Raw genomic sequence first — 20,550 nt, forward strand, 5'->3', positions numbered from 1 at the left:
CAATTGATCTAATGTGGTGGCAGAGGCTGTATCAAGACTAATGTAATCTAATAGATAATTTCTATATTGGTTAGAATTAAGATTATTTTTATTTTTCCAGTTCATGAGGACTGTTTTCTTGGCTATGCATAGGGCAGTGAAGATCATATGGGCTATATTCTTTTCTGAAGTGACATTATCTAAGCTGCCCAGTAGACACACTAAGGGGGAAGTTGGAATGTTACATTTCAGACACTTTGATAAGTCTTCACATATCTCGCGCCAAAACTTTTGCACTGGTGGACAGAACCAAAGAGCGTGGATGTAATTGTCTGGTGTATTGCCTTGACAGTGTGAGCAGTTGTTGGAAGATGTAAAGCCCATCTTGAACATCCGATGACCTGTATAGTGCACTCTATGAAGTATTTTGTATTGTATTAATTGCAGACTGGGATTTTTAATTAATTTGAAAGTTTTTAAGCAAATCTGAGACCAGAAGTTTTGGTCTAGGTTGACTGATAAATCTGCTTCCCACTTTGCAGTAGGAAGGGATATTGATTCATCTAATTTAGAAAGTGTTCTGTATATTTTAGATAATAATTTGGGGGATTTAAGAGTAAAAAAATGTGCCGCACTTAGTGGTGTTTGTAATTCAACTTGACTGAGGTTAAATTTCTTTTTTACTATGGATTTAATTTGTTGATATTCTAAAAACCTTGTCTTGTTGATCCCATATTGTTCAACTAGTCTATCAAATGGAATAAATTCTGTTCCCTCTAATATATGTTCTAAGTATTTAATTCCTTTACAACTCCATTCTGGGAAATTAATCATATTATTGTTTTGTAATATGTCAGGGTTATTCCAGATAGGTGTACGTTTGCATGGGATTAATGAAGACTCCGTTATTTTTAGAAACTCCCACCATGCTGTTAGAGAAAAGCTGATGTTGTATCAGAAACCGCTACTGATTAAGTGGTGTATTTTCTTCAACATATTTTCATAGGAACAGCCATGTTTTTAATCTACTGTGAAGTTCTTAGCCCTTCACAGCGTGGTTTTTCACTGTATATGACCTGTTCCTAGTTTGTTTTGCTTTTTTGTCTGTTTTCTTTGTTGTTTCCTACCTTGTAAAACACATTGTTATCCTTCACTGCTGATCCCTGCCTCTTATCTAGCAGTTTAGGTGTTCTAGTAACTTTGCACTGAACCATAATTAACTGAAGTTTATAACTGAGAGTTCTGCACTTATGCTTCAGAGTATAGAGATGGTTAATTAGCTAGCCACTGCACAACCATTTAAAAATTTAATAATACATCTCTGGAAACTTTAAAATTCTTTTTTTCTGTTGGGTTGCTTTTTTATTAGCTGCAAGCTACAAGTTCAAAAAACTTTGAGGTTTAAAACCTTCAGCCTTCTGCTTGGAGAAAATATCTTATTATCCAGTGTTAGTCAGCTGCAGCTTCTCAGTCAGAATATCTGAGGTGCGCCAGCGTCCCACACGCTTTAGTTTTATTCTCCAAGCAGTAAAGGCAGGAGAGAGACCAATATTTGTAGTTTACAGAAACAGTTGTGAGTGTGCTCTCTTTTTTTTTCTTCTTTCGTGCTGCCACCCCCCCCCCTTCCGCCAGTTTGCCATTACCTTATTTTATGGTGGAAAGTGCACATTTAATTCTGAGTGTTAAATTTTTCCCTGTTTTGTTTTACAAATTCTTAGCGTTCCTGCACACGTGTCTCAGTGTATCCCAGTGCAGCCACTGGCTTTGCTTGAAACGCTCCACTAATTGAATAATATTTAGCTTCTAATGATTTTTGATATTCAACCTAATAAGTCATGTACACAGTGTTGCAAAAGCTTTAAATATGTATATGTTTCCCATTTATTTGTCTTCATCAGAAGCCTGCTTCCACCCTCTCATTGAGTCACCAAAGCCCGTGGTGTCTTTCATGTACCATCCCATATGCTTCTTTGCATATGCTGAGTCCCTTTTTCACATCTAGCTGTCTGACTCTTTTGAACAATTCCCTTTAATTGCTCATTACTTTGGCAGTAGCATTCTCACTGGTCTCCACCTTCTTCCTATCGTTCTTGCCCTTCTTGTGCTCACACTTTTGTCTTTTTTTTTGTCTCATTGCTATTGCTTGCCCACTCGTTGTCTCAGCTTTAGTCCTGGTTTCCTTGCCTGTTATAATTGTCTCTTTAGCTGCCGTTTTTTTTGCCTCTGTTGCAGTGCTCCTTTGCTCTCTCATTTCATGCTGTGAAGCCATATCAATCTCCTTTGTTTGCATGTTTTCTCAAACATCAGTATGCACAACAGTTTTACAAGCTTTGCTCTTTACAGTGCTCTTCCCATCAATGGCTTTTAGCCCCTTTTTTGCCTCCTACTAGATTTTTATTTTTGGACTTACTCTACACTTTTCTCCCTGTGCCATCAGTCAATTTGAATTTCTGTATTATCTAAGGTCCCTGTTTACTTTCCACACACTCCATCTTATTGAGGTTTATTTATTTATTTCTAACTGAAAAGCCATACCGATCTTCCAGCTATCTTACTTGAAAGCTTATGTTGCCTTTCTTACACTTTGCCCTTATGGGTTACTTATTAATTCTCCCACCAGCCATTAATGGCCTTAAGTTTGCCTCAGTCTCGTTCACTGTATTTCACTTTGTTTCCTCTTAGTCCCCTTTGCCTCAGTCCTGGCTTTGCTGCTATAACTGTCTCTCTTATGGCAAGAACTTGCCGAGAGTCTTCATAAGTAATAGGCCCAAGTCAGATTTGTGGAGCCCCGTAGAGACGGTTTCTGGGGTCTCTGTAACTCAACTGAACCTGAAATAAACTGCCAAGATCTCTTCTCATGGCATTTTGCCCATCTACTCCCCAATCCCCACGTACTCCTACTTGAATACATTTTTATCTCTGTTCCCTCCCTCTTTCCTTTTCACATTTTATCGACCTCTTCCACCTCTTAACCTGTCATCCTCCTCTCCCTGCAACTCTGTCATGTTGCTCTTCATTACATCTACCTGTCTACCATTTCTCTCATTGCCCTCTCCCCTTCCTTTCCAGTCTGTAACCTAAAGTTTTTACTTTAATTAATCGCTTCTTGATAGTTCTGTTTATTTTCTCTCGAATATTACTTTCCTTGGTCACAGAGTTTCTCAATTTTCTGTATCCTGTATGTAGATTTTTTTTAAATGTAGATTTTCTGCGTCTCATCGTGAGTTTTTCCCTTAGACTTCATTTCCTTTTTTCTCTTTCAGTACCCCTCTATCTGTGCTCCCTTGTAGTGCTATCAGTAGGGTGCAGCTACTCAAATCTTACACTTATTCTTTACATAGGAGCTGCTTTCAAAACTCCAGAGAAAAGAGGGAATTGGGGGTGGACTGAGATAAAGAGTAAAAGCGCAAAGGAACAATCTCACAAATGTGATATTAAATCCAGAGTGGATCTACTCTGTAAAGTGACCTGGCTTTGTAAACACCAGCAGCTACTGAATGATTATCCTCAACTTTAATTTACTAGCTGAGATATTTATTATGGATTGCTCTTACTTTTTCTTTTTAAGCTAACATGTAAGCCATATCAGGCAAATAGAAGCTTATTTAAGTTTCACATTTTCTGGAGAATCAGCACGTGAGTAAGACAAGTAAATAAAAAAAATAACTTATTTATGACTTACCATTTGTTAGCGCTTGCATTTTTGCTCGATTCTTATTCCCAGTTGAAATTGTAAACAATACAATGGTGTTTTTCCCTTTTGCTGCAGGTCTGGTGGTGAGAGAAGCCAGCATAGAAATAACACGGCAGCAAGTGGAGGAGCTGTTTGGCCCTGAAGATTACTGGTGTCAGTGCGTGGCCTGGAGCTCTGCTGGAACCACCAAAAGCCGCAAGGCACATGTCCGGATTGCATGTGAGTTAGCTACTCTAAGCATCCATACAAGATATAAAAGTTGGAAAATACTGCTTATGGGAGTGGATTGTCCACATTTAATATTTAAAGTTTTCTATCTGATAAACAAAACAAAACATTTTCTCTTATCTCAGTAAAAATGTGTATGTTTGCAATCTTGTGCACACAGATACACTAAACAGTTATCATGGGTTGATTCAGTCTCATGAAAGCCTTTTGTAAAACACAGTAGTCTAAAACTGAAAGCAAACAGGGAAAACTGATTACCTTATTCAATGCAAATAGAGGCATCACAACTGACTTAACCCCCTGGTGTGTGTAGTTTATTATTACTCTGTAGTAATATGAACACAAGTGCAGGGATGTTATACCGCCTATTTTTCTTTTACAAATAAAAACGCAAAAAAAAAACATCCAAGTAGTCTAGATTTTTTCTTTATCATCTCATCACTTGCACCAGTGATTTTATGCTGCACATACCTGCTGTGGATTTCCACAGAACAGCAGGACACGATAAAGTGAGTTTGTTACCTTGCTTTGAAGTTTAGGTGTGCAGTCGGCTGTATTACTTCATGCAATATTTGTAACGGATGAAAAGAATCGTCTTGTTTCATGCATGTGATTTTACTAAAAGCACATTACAGTTGGTTACATTTTAAGCAGGAAAAACTGGAGAGTCAGATTTTTTTTAAAAACCGAATTAACTAAAAAAAAACCTTTGAAGAAAATGTACCCACCGTATATAATGCAGTGTAACTTTTCTAAGCAGAGAGTTAGCTCTATAACTTTGGTCGACCATCAGTAGCTTCCTGTTATGGTCTGGTGAAGAATTTAATAAGACAACTGGGAGTCTGACTATAAGGTCACCAAAAGAACACAGCACAGAGTAGACCCGGCCAGACTTCATATCATTCTAACAGACAGTACTACTATGTAATACTGCATACACAGTTAACACATGGGGAAATCATTTCAGGAGTCCCCCAGCAACAGCTCAGGGAAAGGAAAAAAGCTAAATCCTGTCACGAGTGATGGTCATTTGACAGCTGTACAACATCTGAGGAGCAAGGGAATTGAGATGTTTGATAAAAAAAAATAATCTAAAACAGTGGTTCTTAACCTTGTTGGAGGTACCGAACCCCACCAGTTTCATATGCGCATTCACCGAACCCCTCTTTAGTGAAATTTTTTTTTTTTTTTTTCAAATTCAAGACATAGATATGTTTTTTTACTGGTGCACAAAATGAGCCGTACATGAACATCACCTTGTTCAAAGAACAAAACCAACACAATGCATGAACTTACAACAAATTACATACCTGCAAATCAGTGTGACTTCTGCTGTTGCCTTTGAGAGACCAGTTCAGATATGCGTGGCTTCACCTTGGCAAGTGCCAGTCTCATGTCATTTTCACAGAAAAGTCTGTTCCTTTCTTCGTTTTTATGTCCAGCATCGTCGAAAAGGATTGCTCGCAAAGATATGTTGTAACAAATGGTATAAAAAAATCCAGGGCTTTCTTAGCAATAATTGGATACTTGTCCATTTGTCGACACCAAAACGTTGAGAGTGTTGTTGTTCTGAAGAGTTGCTGTTGAACCTGGCTCTGCTGAATTTCAATGATTTCGTCAAGGTATTCATCATTGACATCTGCTGTCTCAACAGCAAACGTGAACGGCTGTCTCACCCATGCTGGATATGACTCTCTTGTAGGGAAATATCTGTCGAGAGACTTTGCAAGCTCATCTAAGTGCGTTGCAATTGTTTGCTTCAGTTCCGTGGATACAGAAACATCTCCGATTCCAGACACATCTTCGACCTTACTTACACAGTTGTCCAGAAGGGGGAAGTTTGCAAAGTTGTTGTTCTCTGTTCGTCGTTTCCATAACGTTAGCTTTTTTTGAAAAGCCTTCAGGTGTTCTTCCGCTTCTATGATATTGACTCCACCACCCTGCATCTGCTGATTGAGATGATTGAGAGCTGCGAATATATCAGCCATGTACGCTAAAATGAGAATGAACTCAGGATTTTTGAAGCAATCTGCATGACAGTGTTGGTGCTCTTGCAAAAACAGGGCTAATTCCACACGCATGGCAAAAACACGATTCAGCACCTGTCCCCGGGATAACCACCGAACATTAGAATGGTACAGAAGTACCTCGAATTCAGAGCCCATTTCTTTACACAGCTCACTGAAGATGCGGTGCCTCAGAGCACTATTTCGCACATAGTTCACACATTCCACCACGGTTTTTAATACTTCTGCCATTTTTGGAGGCAAGGTTTTTGTTGCCAATGCATGCCTGTGCAAAATACAATGAGTCACAATGATGTGTGGTGCATCGGCTTTTACTAGCGCACCAAAACCAGAGTTTCTTCCCAGCATGACGGGAGCTCCGTCTGTACAAACTGCAGAAACCATGTCCCATGAAAGATTGTTGTCTCCGAAGAAGTCATCCACAAGCTTCTTCACATCGGCTGCCTTAGTTGTTGTTGTAAGAGGCTTACAAAATAAAAAATCTTCTTTTATCATGTCATCTTTCACATAGCGCACAAAAACAGTAAGCTGGCTTAGATTAGCAACGTCTGTGCTCTCATCGAGCTGAAGGCTGAATTTTGCCGGGCTTGAAATCAGATCGGCGACTACTTGAGCCAAGATGTCTTTACTCATGTCTTCTATTCTGTCGCTGACGGTGTCATTTGAAAGAGGAATTTGTGATAATTTACCTTCGGCCGCTGTTCCGAGTATCAGATTTGCCATCTTTAACGCGGCTGGTTTCACGAGTGTTTCACCAATGGTGTGTGGCTTGCCCTGCTTTGCGATCAGGTAAGCAACTTTGTACGATGCTGTGAGGATCGGTTTGTTAACGGGTACAAATCCAAGAGCAGGCAGAGTGGGCCTTTCATCGAATCTGGCTCTCTTCACCTTGAATTCAGCAAGTGTTGTGTTCTTGTATTCCCCGTCTCCATGCAGCTTCAAGAAGTGTTCCTTTAGTTTTGCCGGTGCGAGACTAGAGTTGCTCAACTTGGCGTTGCAAATCATGCAGATAGGACGCTCACTCCCATCACGTTCCGTGATACATGTAAATCCATATTGTACATATTCGTCCAACCACTTTCTTTTTTTGCCCGACATAGTTAGTATGGATTAAAATGTTAAAAAAAAAATCACGCGAAGTACTACCACGACATTCACATGTTGACTACTGCGCGCGCTACATTCCCCGCAGCCCTGATTGGCCAAGCAGTGTAGCATGATCGTCTGCAGCCAGTGATGGCCAGAAGGGGGCGTGTCATCACAAATTTACACGATAATTCGGGCATGGCTGGACCTCTGCGACCTCCGCAGTGGAGGCTCTGCCGAACCCCTGAGACCGACTCACCGAACCCCTAGGGTTCGATCGAACCCAGGTTAAGAACCACTGATCTAAAAGAAGTCGTTTGGTCTTTCAACATAATCCTCATATAAAACAATGGATTGTTCCTTGAGAGCTTCTTTCACTGAGATTTGAAGCCACAACAGTAGTTTTCCAAGCGTCATTGCTCTGGTCAATTCAGCCATATAAGACAACTGGGACTTGTCTGAGTGCTCAGGTTATAGAAAGGTCAAGCAGAAAAGAAATACCAATAACAAAATCGACCCCACCTCTCCAGTTTACCAGGCTTATACTGACAGTTATGCTCTGCTTCAGTGCTCTCTCAAAAGGACAACTGGGGAATTTGACAGAGTCCATTCAGCATGCACACTGGATAAACTGCACACATCCCCATATGTAGGACTTTAACAGACAGTATCACTCTAGCAGACATGCACCCTGAAAGTCTTATTCTCCCAGGTTGGTCTTATTCTTTCTGCAGAAGGAAATCCATCATGCAGACCCTTGTGTTTTATTGCCACTTTTATTTGGCCTTAACTATGTATCACATTTTCACTTTTGCAGAACTTGATACCTGTGTTTATGTATTCACTCTCCAGTTATCTTGGAAGTATTCAGTATATTAATTTGGCAACAAAGGTCCATGAGTTTTTTTCACAGTGAACTTTAATTTTTATTTTTGCCTCTACACCACCTCTAATCAAATAAAATAAAAAACATATCATAGCATTAACTTTTAACTTAATAACGGCCATTATTATGCTGTGTTACCAATTTTTAGAAGCTCAAAAGTAATGTTAGGCCTGTTCTCTCATTTTCTGTGACACAGATAAAAGATCTCGAGTTAAATCTAAGTGTGGAATTTGAATTTGGTAGCTGTTTACTGGAACTGTCAATGTGAGGTCCAGTGAGATGTTGATGCAAAAGAAAGAAGGAATGTACTGGCCGGCTCAGCAACAGCCGAAATCTGGAAAACCAAGGAACGCAGCTACATCTGATGATCATAGGAATTATTAACCAGATTATTTGGACAGATGAAACCAAAATTAACTTGTACCAGAATGATGGGATGAGAAAAGTATGGAAAAGGAAAGAAACGGCTCATGGTCTGTTGCATACCACATCATCTGTCAAACATAGAAGAGGCAAGGCTATGGCATGGGCATGTATGGCTGCCAACGGAACTGGGTCACACGTGTTTATTGATAATGTGACTGCTGATAGAAGCAGCAGGATGAATTCTGGAGGGTACACAGCTATACTCTCAGCTCAGATTCAGCCAAATGCTGCAGAACTGATCAGACAGCGCTTCAACTGTGCAAATGGATAATGACCCAAATCAAACTGCAAAAGCAACCCAAGAGTTTCTCAAGGGGAGAAAAATGGAATACGCTCTTCAATGACCAAGTCAGTCACTTGATCTCAACCCAAAAGAGAATTGCTTTTCAGTTACTGAAGATGGAAGTGAAGACTGAGAGATCCACACCACAGGTGGAGCTACAGCTGAAGGTGGCTGCAGTAAAGGCCTGGCAGAGAAAGCACAGTGTTTGATGTCCATGTGTTCTAGACTTCAGGCACTCATTGACTGCAAACCAGAGGTGTGGACTCGAGTCACATGACTTGGACTCGAGTCAGACTCGAGTCATTAATTTTATGACTTTAGACTTGACTTGAAAAAATGTTCTAAGACTTGTGACTTGACTTGGACTTTTACACCAATGACTTGGGACTTGAATTGGACTTGAACCGGTTTACTTGAAAAGACTTGATATTTTACCCCAAATATAAAATTTAACATGCATATTATATAGAGATTGAAAATGTGACGTCATTCACGGGTAGAACCGCAAAGGATTCTGGGAACTCGTGGCAAGCGGTACTAGCGCACGCAGACTTTCAATTAAAATCAGTTATACAGCGATAAAAAGAAACACAAAAATGTCAAGAAGCTGTTGTATTATTAACTGCAATAGCCGGTCGCATGACAGCCACGGGAAGCCGACGGGTAAAGAGATCGGTTGTTATCGGATTACGTCGTTGAAGAGAAATTGTTCAAGCCATGTTTCCGAAGTAACAAAGACGCGACGGATGGCCTGGATTGCAGCCATTCAAAGACCAAATATAACGTCCCAGAACACTCCAGCTCACAGGTTAGTCTGCTCCAAGCATTTACACGAAGGTCAGTGTTTTTTAGTAGTTAATACGTCATTTTCATAACATAATTGGTGATATAGGTTACAAGCAAGTCTGGCGCTGAACAGAAATTGTCGCGCTATGCTCCTTTATTTATTGTGCATAAATAGTGAATTGTCCTGACACAATATTGCGTTTCGCCTCTGTTATTATGGTACATTGACAAAAACATATACTTTTATTCACAGGATAAAACAGGTTTTTTGTATCACTAATTGCCCAGTACCATTACAGCATACAATATTGTTGTCACTGCTACATTTCTGTGATGGGTACCAGAAATTATTTCCACTACTAATTAATTACCGTTGAGCTCAAAGGTCCTATTAATAAACGGTTAAGGAATGTGTATTTATGAAGACGATTTGTGAGACTGGTAAACTTATGATACGTACGATGGTCTTTCGTTCTACACGGTGCATTTCAAGGTCCTGTACCCATCCGTCGGTAAACTGTACCTGGGCTTGCTGCAGTGACCTGAAGTTACTAAACTTCATGAGTGTATGCACTCACTCCAAGAACCGTATGATTATAAATATGCATATAAATATGCTAAGATGAGATAGCTGACTTCATCTAACTAGCAAATGTTGTCCAGGCTACGTTGGTGATACAGTTTTTTTTAAATGTGTATGATATTTTTGTCATGCGATTTTAAAGCTGGTCCTACAACCGCATCCAAGAATAACATGCAGCTTATCTCAGAACTGTCGGTGAAAATTATTCTTGGAGCTAGGTTTAATTGAGCTGCATTTTATAGAGGTGCAATTTCACAATTTGTGTATATTTTCTAAGTTCACTATTTTGTCATGTGTTGAGAAAAACACAGATTTTAAAATTACATGGTCTAATATTTACATTTAGCATATAACTGCAACATTATTTTTTCATTTTGTTTTTTTTAAAGACTCGAAAGGACTTGAAATTCAAAGTTTCAGACTTGTGACTTGACTTGGACTTTTACACCAGTGACTTGAGACTCGACTCTGACTTGCCTGACATTACTTGAGACTTGACTTGAGACTTGAGGATAAAGACTTAAGACTTACTTGAGACTTGCAAAACAATGACTTGGTCCCACCTCTGCTGCAAACCATTCGAGTCCCAGTATTGAAAACTGTCCTTATATTTAAAATTATTACTTTGCCCAAATAGGTTTGAGCTTCTAAAAAGCTGAAAGTCTGCACTTCAGTCACATCTTGATTGTTTGATTTGAAATCCAGTTCAGTGGTGTACAGAGACCAAAGTATAAATCCTGTAATTTTCTGAAAACCTATGGACCTAATTCTATTAATAACCGAATAATACATCGACATAAATCCATTTTGTTGTGTAGATCACATTTAAATCCAACCTTACATTCAATTATTCAATATGGTAAACAGAATTTGAAGAACTATTTTCTGTACTGAAACTCTGACCAGTATACTGTATGAATGGAGTGAGTACAAACATCTGCAGCATCATTTAAATGTCAAACCATTTAAAATTCTATCACCTTTCAAAAATTTTCTTTGATGAGCCATGCAAAATAAATGACTGAAAAATATATTTCAAAGTAAACTAATTGTAAACTCTGTTTAGCAGAGGTAGATACACCTGTGATTACTGACACTCAAGTTTCAATCGGGTGATCATTTGAATAAAATCGAGTACACCTGTGATTTACAATTAGCTTAATTGCATTAAAAATTACTTTCAGAAACCGTGCTTCAACAGCGTAGCAGTGAAAACCAGCCAGGTGAGTGCTTCAGACTTGGCACAGTAGATTATCAGTGGAAATGAGAATTTCTGTAAGAGCTCAAAGAGAATGAAGGGCATGCTCTCATATAAACATCAGCATCTATGCACAGCTTGGAATTAATGAGAAAATTCTATCTTCAAGAAAGTCCAAGGGGAAAAAAATCATATATAAAACTAACACTTGCATAAGAACATGGGGGGAAAAAAGGCTGGTGATTAGTGGGAGCACATCCTTCGGGATAAGACTAAGATAAATTGTTCAGGTCAGAAGGGGTCCAACATGACGGGTATGAATCTGGCCTGGTATAACACAGTGAACGCATACTCTAACTAAAATTTATAATACTAGCTGACAAGACAGCTCCCACTCTCCAAAAGCTCAGGTGAACTGGAATATCCCAGTGTGATAATAATGCAAAAGCCCATTCATTTTCTTAACCACTTATTCGAGGTTGTAGAGGGCTGACACGGTACCAAAAAGAGCTTCTGAAAAGGAATAAAAAATGAAAACTATGACCAGGCAAGGTAGGGTCCTTAACCTGAATCTAATGTAACACCTTTGGGGTATTTCAAAGATAAAGGTGGACCAATATAACCCCTCCAGCAAAGAGAAGCTTAAAAAGAACATTTACAATGTCAGAACTCCTCTCCAGAAATCTGTGCAAAAGGGGCATGAAGTCCACGCTGAGAAGGATTCTAGTTTTTAAGTAAATACTTTAATGGGTTTTTTTTTTTACTAGAACTCTTAAGGTTGTGTTTTTGAATTTTACATAAGAGCAAATACTCTGCAGTTCAACAGTGTATGATCACACAGTATTGTGGCAGCAGTACATTCCTTCGTTAATTTGGCTTGTCAGTTGTTCCTGTTTTAATTCATAACAGCATCACTACTCTCTGCAATGTTTCATCAGATGAGGATTTTTTTTCTCTCAGCAGAGAGTTAGTGACACAGTCAGAAATATCCTTCTAAGCTCTGCTAATAACATTCTCGAATGGAGTGGGCCCTCCTTGGGGTGCAGTGAAATCTGGGTAATGTGCCGTTTTTGGCTCATGTTTGGGCTGATACATACTAAGAGACAGATGAATACAAGTTTATGTTTACAGGCTTCTGAGACTCGCAGAGGAAAACACATAACTGCAGACACTGCTGTATTGCTGAGTGACTTAGCTTATCAACAAGGTACTTGGCATCGATTTTACATGCATAAATGTGCCTATGTACGCAAGAATGAGAATGCATCACAACCCATTTACAGTATTGTTTATCATGCAGTAGCATCATTTAGCATGCACTGTGACATTATCACATCTCTTGATTTGAGTTTTTCATCCAACTTCTTTTGGGTTCAGATTCATTAATTAATTATTAATGCTGTAAAAAAGTGGCACAAAGTAGTTTCTGAAATTACATTATATCACATCATAGTTAAAATAAATAAATAAAACAACAGAAAAGTTACCAATATTTGCTATATTTAACATACAATGTTTTATATTGTCTAACCAGTCCTATCGTGGCTGTCAGCGATCTGCGCTAAATCATAAATCTTCACGCTAATTTAGCAAAAGCAAACTAGCTCTTTCCAGATCTTTTCTTTCGACATTTTGTCAGCCAACTTTTCAAAGTAGGTAAAACTTTATAACTGCTCGACTGTGAGACTTGCTGGAGGTTAGGTGGCGGGATGGTGAGGGATGATGCCTTTAAAACGCTTTGAAGGTTCAACAAATATCAAAGAAGAAAAAAATAATCTTCTATACTAAATCCTGGTAGTCTTTCATTTTATTAATTTCTCTTCATATCTCTTTTTTATGCATTTATTTTCTCCACGTACTGGCATATTTTCCTTCTGACTTTATCTGTCCCACCGTCCTTCACTTTCTCTCTCTCAGTTATAACAGTGACTTTTCCCTTAACCAGATCTGATTACACTGAGCCCCCTTTTGTGATAACCTTTTACTTCAAATCGACCCAACCTCCTGACCTACCCTGCTTTTCGGCTCCTATTTGGATCTACTGTTGTGATTAAAATGCTTCCTGGCAGCTAGAGCTTGCTGAGCAAAGTGTCTTTTTTTCCACTGCACCATGCAAAAGCAATTCAGCATTTCTCTCCTGCTTTCACCTTCCTACTCATTTTCTTCCCCATTGTTTTCTCCCCTGTTATTTCTTATTGCTTATTGAGAGTGCGCTCTTCATGAGCTTATTGTTTAATTCTGTCATCAGCGCTCTCTCTCTCTCCTTCTCTTGCTTTAAACTGTGTCATTCTCCAGCATCTCCAAGCTTTTTAATAAGTACAGATGTAACACTCCGAGGCACTAACAAAATATGCAGTTTGTAGCAGGATAATGGCAATAAGTGTTGTGACTCTAAATCTGACACACACATACAGTGATATTTAATATCTGACAGTTTTATTGGACTTTTGTAGCAGACCACTTTAGCCCCTTTTGTGGTTTATAAAGCACATAGAGGCAAACACAGATATATTCACATAGTAAATGAGTCATTCACAGCATCGCAGCCAGGTACACGGGGGTAAGGGGAATGTAGACACATACATGCGCATAAATGTGCATGCAATGGCAGTCATGATCTCTGGCCCTGTGGCTATCAGGTCAAGCCTTTCTCCTTCAATATCTTAGCAATATGTCAAGGTCACACACATGCGACACGTACACACAGCCCTGCACACAGCTGCATGCGCACACAAATTTCAGATGATGGCAATTTGTTCTGCCACCTTCCACGGAGACAAGTGTTTGCATAGCAATCAGGAGTCCAGACACTCAGGGGCACAGGAGCACAGGCAGCTACTTGTGTCAACTGGAAAATGCCTATTAGTGAATTTCGTCTGTTTTGCTTATGATGCAAATGTCTCAGCTGCATGTATTTAGGTTTTCCTTCAATCATGGTTAAATTGGACGAAGAAAAAACAAGTCTCAACAGTGATATATATATTTTTTTGGTTTTTCTTTTTGTGTGCAGGCATTTTTTCATAGTTTCTACACTCACATAGGCTTAAACCTGTCTTTACTGTAGCTTATAGCATTAGACACAATCATTCCCCACCTCAGCAAAGGGAAATCACTGCAGTGGTTTGGATGTATGCGCTCAGCAGCAGCAGCCACAGTTGCAGTTTCACATTTGACCTTTTTGAGTATAAAATGGCATGCTTACAGTAGCAGTTCGAGTAATGCATATAGCAAAAACACACTGTCTTATACATATTTCTGCTATACATCCATCCACAGTCACCCTGAATTAACTTTCCAGTGGAAAACCCTCAGTGCTCTGTTCCTCGGTGCTCTCTTGGTGATATCATCGGGAGGATATTGGTTGCTGGCTCTGAAAGTGACTTCATGATGTTTGCAAACACTGAATAAACATTTTTGTACTAGGAATCCACAGGGTGTGCGTGTGTGTGTAGGAGTGTGGTTATGGTGTTTCACCACCGCTCTAAGCCACAGAGCTTTTTCCCAGATGTCAAATACTGCTCCAGGGTGCGCTTATGTGTTATAATGGTAAGCCGTGGTGTTGATTTACTTGCAACAGAACTCACTCATTCACTCAAGTCACCTTTTAAAGTTTCATTTATGGGGAAAATTACATATGTGTCACGCAACGTAATACTATATAGTTACTGTTTTGTTTTGTCATATTCGCCAACAACATTTCTTTTTAGAAGGGGAAAAAGGGGACAATTTAAAGGGAGGCAGGAAGTTTCACATAGGTCTCACAAACAACAAAAGTCAAAGGTTAAAGCAAAACAAAATGTGTTGTAAAAATAAACTCTTATAAAACCTGAACTTAAAAAAAAGTTTAAAGTTCAAAGTACATTACAATACCATTCAGTTCACTGCCACTTCCATGTACTTTATATTGTAGGCTACATACGAAACAACAGCTGAACCCTTATGTGTGTGAAAAGTGAACTGATTCTTAGAATGATGCAGATTTTTAATGTATGTTAAAAAAAATATCTTCACAATATATTTCACTTAATATAAAAATATAAAACTTAAAAAATCCCAACCACAGAACAGATGAACGGTTACACTCAGTTTGTCCCCAGAACATATTGTCTCTTACCAGAGGTAGCACTCAACCTTTGATCTTGTTTTTTGTGTTAATGAGTCATTATACAAAATGGAAACACAGAGGAAATGCTGTTGCTATGTCAGCGAGCTGAGTTGTTTACTTGTTCGAAACCTGACTGTGGATGGAAAGACCTTGTCTGGTGTCTGGAGCTGATCACAGGTTGTGAAGTGTCGAAATGACAGGGTGGGGCATTGAGTGAAAGAACTGGTCTGAGTGGAAAGAGACTCTCTAAAGTCACTTAGAGAAAATGACTCCCTATATAACCACTCTGAAAATGACTGTGCCACTCAAGGTCACATGTCTTTCACTTCTAAAATATTTTTGAGTTTTATTGGTTTATCAGGACTTTTGTATAAGAGATCAGAGTTTTAAGGAGTCTTTGACTTTATCAAATGCTTGAAGAACCAATGATGAAAACTGCTCTTATAAAAACGCAGACAACTTCAGCATGGCCATATATCAGATTAAATCTGACAAACATGTATTCATCTTTATCAGTCTTGTACAAATTAACTAGTATTTATAATATTAGCAATGACTGTAATGTTAAAAACAATACTCAGCAGTGGCATCACCCCAAACGTGCAGTCCTACTGTATATTGTTGAATGGCAAGATGGCGATTTGTGTATTTCAATCAGTAATGCAAATTTAATTTTGCTCACCTGTCTGAGCAATAGTTGATTTTTCCACCACATAGTCCTTTTTAATCTGCTCTCGGGTCGTTCTTAGTTCACTCAATCACAATGAAATTATAATCAATTTGTTTCTCTGTCTAACTGCACTGTTTTTTTTTTTAAAGCAGAAAGATTTTTTACAATCAGAACAATAACAGAGATTAACAGGAGAAAATGCAGAAAAGTGCTGCTCCATTAAAGCATGATCGCAAAAGAATTAATCCTGACAAACTTTAAGCTATGCGTGTGTACATTTAAGACCAATCAGCATTCTATTAGAAACTACTGGCCAATTATGCTGCTGCTGCTGCTGTGTGTGTGTGTGTGTGTGTGTGTGTGTGTGTGTGTGTGTGTGTGTGTGTGTGTGTGTGTGTTTTGGGTATGAAAATAGTTTTAATCGTTTGATTTAATGACCTGCCAAGAATTTTTTTAATTGACTCCATGCCAAGACAGAATAATCTAATGACATGGTAACTGTATAGTGAGTTACAATGATTGCTTGCTATAGCTTTCAAAGCTCTGCAGGCTGTGGCTTGTTCTTCCTCTTTGGCACTCTTCTTTGTGTCCTGTGGTTCACTGATCTGTTTGAAGTTAGCCCATGTTAGACAGTGATAGATGGCTTTTGTTATCAACTGTTAAGTATTTTTTGGAAGTCTCTGCTCTTGTCTACACACGATACATGAACTACAGTACTTCTGAGGTTAGATTGGAAATTTACAGTGTTTTGGACTTGTGTTTGTCAAATACTGTTTTCAGCAAAACCATTATTTCAGAGTCGATTTACACAGAATGTAGCATTTAACCCTAATATTAATATTTAGAGGGTAACAAAGATATTCGAATAAATTGATAAAATGGATTACGTGGATAGGCAGTTAAGTGGGTGGATATGTGGATGGATCACTTTGCCCTCTTGACTCTAAGCTGGATGAGCAGCTAAGGAAACTGACTGATGGAGGGATGAATTACTTTGCCATAAGCCACTGGTCCCTCCTGCTTCCCACATTACAGTCATTACAAATGCAAAATAATTGAACTGAGTATATCTATAATTATATTTTAACTAGGCAGAATGAAAATTGGGCTGCCTGCATCACAAAAGATGTGTAAAAAGCACGATGTGGATATCATAAACTTGAAATAATTTGCATTGCAGTTATCTGCAACTGAAATGTAGATAAGACTTTAAAAGTACAAATCCACAAAAAAAACATCTTTGTAATGTAATTTCTTTCCACCATAGCCATGGCTTAAGTGGATGGTTATCATTTAACGTTTTAATTTCAGATCCATTTATATCCCATTTTTCTGATGTTTATTAAATGATATCTTCTTCTTGTATCACCTGCATCAATTTGCTTTTCTTCTAAGCCGCAGGTCTTCTTTCTTCTTTTTTTAATTACAATCAATTGTGAAGGACGTGGATGCACAAATTATCCTCTGTGAAAGCGAAGGAGACTCCTTTCCTCCTTTTTTCCCAAGAATCTCACATTGCTCTTTATTGCTTGAGCAGCTGCATGAGGGGAAACCAATATGATTTGGCATTGGTAGTATACAGGCAAAGACACCCATTCTAGATAATTGCTCTGAATGTGCTTATGTAGAGGTGCCTGAGGCAACAAACTAACCACAAACATAATAACAGTCTTACTTGAGCAATGGAAGAAGAAGTTTCAGAGGGAGAGGAAAAGAGGGGGCGATGATGGACTCGAGGAGAGGGAGATGAGGAGAAAGGCAACGAGGAGTTTATGCATGAAGAGGTCATTTTTGAATAAATGCTGACACTCTTTTACTGTACATATGAGAGCGTTCCCAATGAAGAACAGTGCATAAGGTCTCTGCTTCTCAACTCTGCTGTAAATCTAAAAAGGTCTCTCAAGAATGTAGCCATGGTTTTGTTATATTTATGAATGAGTGAACTGGGTTCAGTGAAATGATTCGGCTATACCTCCTGTTTTGTGCATGCAGTAATTTTCCTTGGGCACATGTGTGCACAGCAACACACATCTGTGGCCCCCAGTGTCACAGACACAATGTCACAGACACTTAAACCAAAAGCAAAAAAAATAATTAAATTAAAAAAAACACACAAACAAAGAAAAATCCCACCTTTCAAATAAACATGTGCTCTTGCTACCAAACTGGTGACAATTTGTCAGCCATAAGTTATCAATGTGTGTAAATGTGTGTGTGTGTGTGTCTATTCATCCCCCCAAGCAGTTTGCTTTAATCTGCTTTAATTTCATTCTCAATCTTTATGGAAATCAACTCACAGCCAACTCCTCATTTCACCATCTCCCTTACTAATTAAGACTAGGAAATTGTTCCTGGAATTGCCTGGCATAAAAGAAGTGTCTCATGCCTCAATCACTTCCCCTTTTTTCTTCTTATGTCTACAGTAGTTTTATTTATTAATTTATTTATTTGCACATTTGAAGGCACGTATGAAAGTCTATTTATTTGCACCACTGTGAACATCATACCATGTGTGCTGTTGTCCTGTCTGCATGTGTGCTGTGCCAGCTTGTTTGTCCTTGTCTCCAGTGTCTATTATTTGCCACAGTATCTCTGTGCCTCTGTCTTTCTTTGTCTTTCACTATTTGTTCCTCTACGTGTGTGTCTGTGTTGTGTGGGTAGCCATGTGGTGGATTTAGGGCTAAAGCTTTGGGTGATTACTCCCATAATGAACCATCATGCTCTGTTCAGGCTGTCATCCCCCACAGGGACTTGACTGTATTGTGAAGTTATCATTCAGCCCCAACAATACTCTGTGTCCTCACATAACTCTCTTCACTGATATGACTCTAAGCATGAAATCTGATTTGATTCATATCACATGAAAGTAAACCTCACTGTGTGGTTGGGATAAAATCACATAGTTATAGGTTACTACCTATATTAGTGTACATCGGAGTAATAGCATGTTCACCGCTAATGCCTTGTTCATATATTTGGACTTGAATGACTGACCTGCCACAGGACCTGGGCGATGTATCTGACCCTTCCGTTGTGTTGATCTAGTATTTGCTGAAGGCTCATCAGAATTGGAAGGGTGGGGTTCAAGAAGAGAAACAAAGAAAAAAGGCTGAAGAACTGCACTGAAAATCAGTCGTACTGGGGGTCTTGTCCAAATTGGTGGAACTTTAAACACAAAAAAGTTTGGTTAGATTTTGATCCACCATGCAGTACCATCTGGAAAGTGTCTGATTGGCAACAGCTCCATTTTTCAGCATGACAATGATCTCAAAACACAGTGCCACTGCAGTGAAAGCATACCTGGATAGAAAAGCACACAGTGGAATAGAGTCAGTCATGAATTGGCTTCCCCAGAGCCCAGACCTCAACATTATTGAAGCAGTGTGTGATCATCTTGACAGAGAATTGAACAAAAGGCATCCAACATCTAAAAAAGAGCTTTTAATGTCATTCAAGAAGCCTGGAGAACTATTCCTGAAGACTGTACTTAAATAAATTACACGAAAGCTTTCCTCAGGCTCAGTTGAAGAATAAAAGTGGTCATACCAAATGTGGACGTTCAAGTTCGTTAGAATTGTACAAAGTCTTTTTCTGCATTATATACTGTATTTCTATTTATTTTTTCATATCAAAAAAAGGTGTATGTGTTTGTGAGAGAGAAAGTGTGAGAACAGCATATGAAACTTGTCCTTTCATTCCTCACGTAACTAATGGGCTAAACACAGTTTGATCAGCACCCTGGTCTCATGCTCAAACACTTGGCTTTATATGAATACAGACGAGAAGGATTAATGATTCTGAATTCAAGAGATCAAAAATGATAAACAAGTACTTTAACTCTTAGAGGGGACATTTTGTGCCATTTCGGTTTTTTGTATTTTTTATTTTCATGCTTTGGCCGCGGAATGAATATAGCTTATATTTGCCAGAGGACATTAATAAAAAAAAAAAAAATTCACAACTGTTTTGTCTGTTCCTTAAATTAGCTTAAAATGGCTGTACAAAAACAGCCACATTTTATCCTGAGGCCAAAAAATGCCCCATTGAAAATCATTACAAGTCATGCAATTTTTGATCCCACATCTTGACATGATTGTTGATGGTATTATTGCTCAGGTGATTTATGCAGCCATGGTTAGAAGTATGAGTTTTTTTGGGATTTGGTAAAAACACTGGAGGCTCTGGACATGAGACGCCATCTTTACACTATGTAAAGATGGCGAGGAGGTCTCAGAGGTAGAATCAGACCAGCCGGAGTCCAACTCTGACTCATCTGATGCTGAGAGTGGAGAGGAGATGGTTGAAGTAGTGACAGAGCGGACTTCTCCTTCTCCATTTTTTTTGTCATCCCCATATTTTGGTCTCCCACAAAGACTGGAATGCACTGTTATGTCCCAGCAGCCAGAGGTTTGATCCCAGGACTTGCGCACCATGCCACCAGCTATGTGCTGGTGCTGATAGATGTATCAATGTATATTTCAGGCTGAAGCAGTTTTAAAAGACTGAGTCATTTAAAGTGAAAAAAATATGACTATATAATATGTTTAAAGAAGTCTTTGAAAAGTTGGCATTTTTCGTTCTTAGGGTTAAAAGAGTTGA

General features: G+C 38.8%; 1 protein-coding gene across 1 annotated transcript in view; it reads left to right on the forward strand.

Annotated features, from left to right (window-relative positions):
• The window catches only part of unc5ca (unc-5 netrin receptor Ca), a 198,434-nt gene that overhangs the window by 107,940 nt on the left and 69,944 nt on the right, over window positions 1-20,550 (forward strand). Inside the window, exon 3 of the mRNA XM_085368343.1 lies at window positions 3,749-3,892. Within this exon, the coding sequence (XP_085224469.1) occupies window positions 3,749-3,892 (144 nt within the window). The remainder of the gene's footprint in view (window positions 1-3,748; window positions 3,893-20,550) is intronic.

Source organism: Diplotaxodon limnothrissa, linkage group LG12 (genome assembly GCF_057381915.1).
Source record: "Diplotaxodon limnothrissa isolate DT_005_m linkage group LG12, D_limnothrissa_male_GT1.1, whole genome shotgun sequence".
NCBI lineage: Eukaryota > Metazoa > Chordata > Actinopteri > Cichliformes > Cichlidae > Diplotaxodon > Diplotaxodon limnothrissa.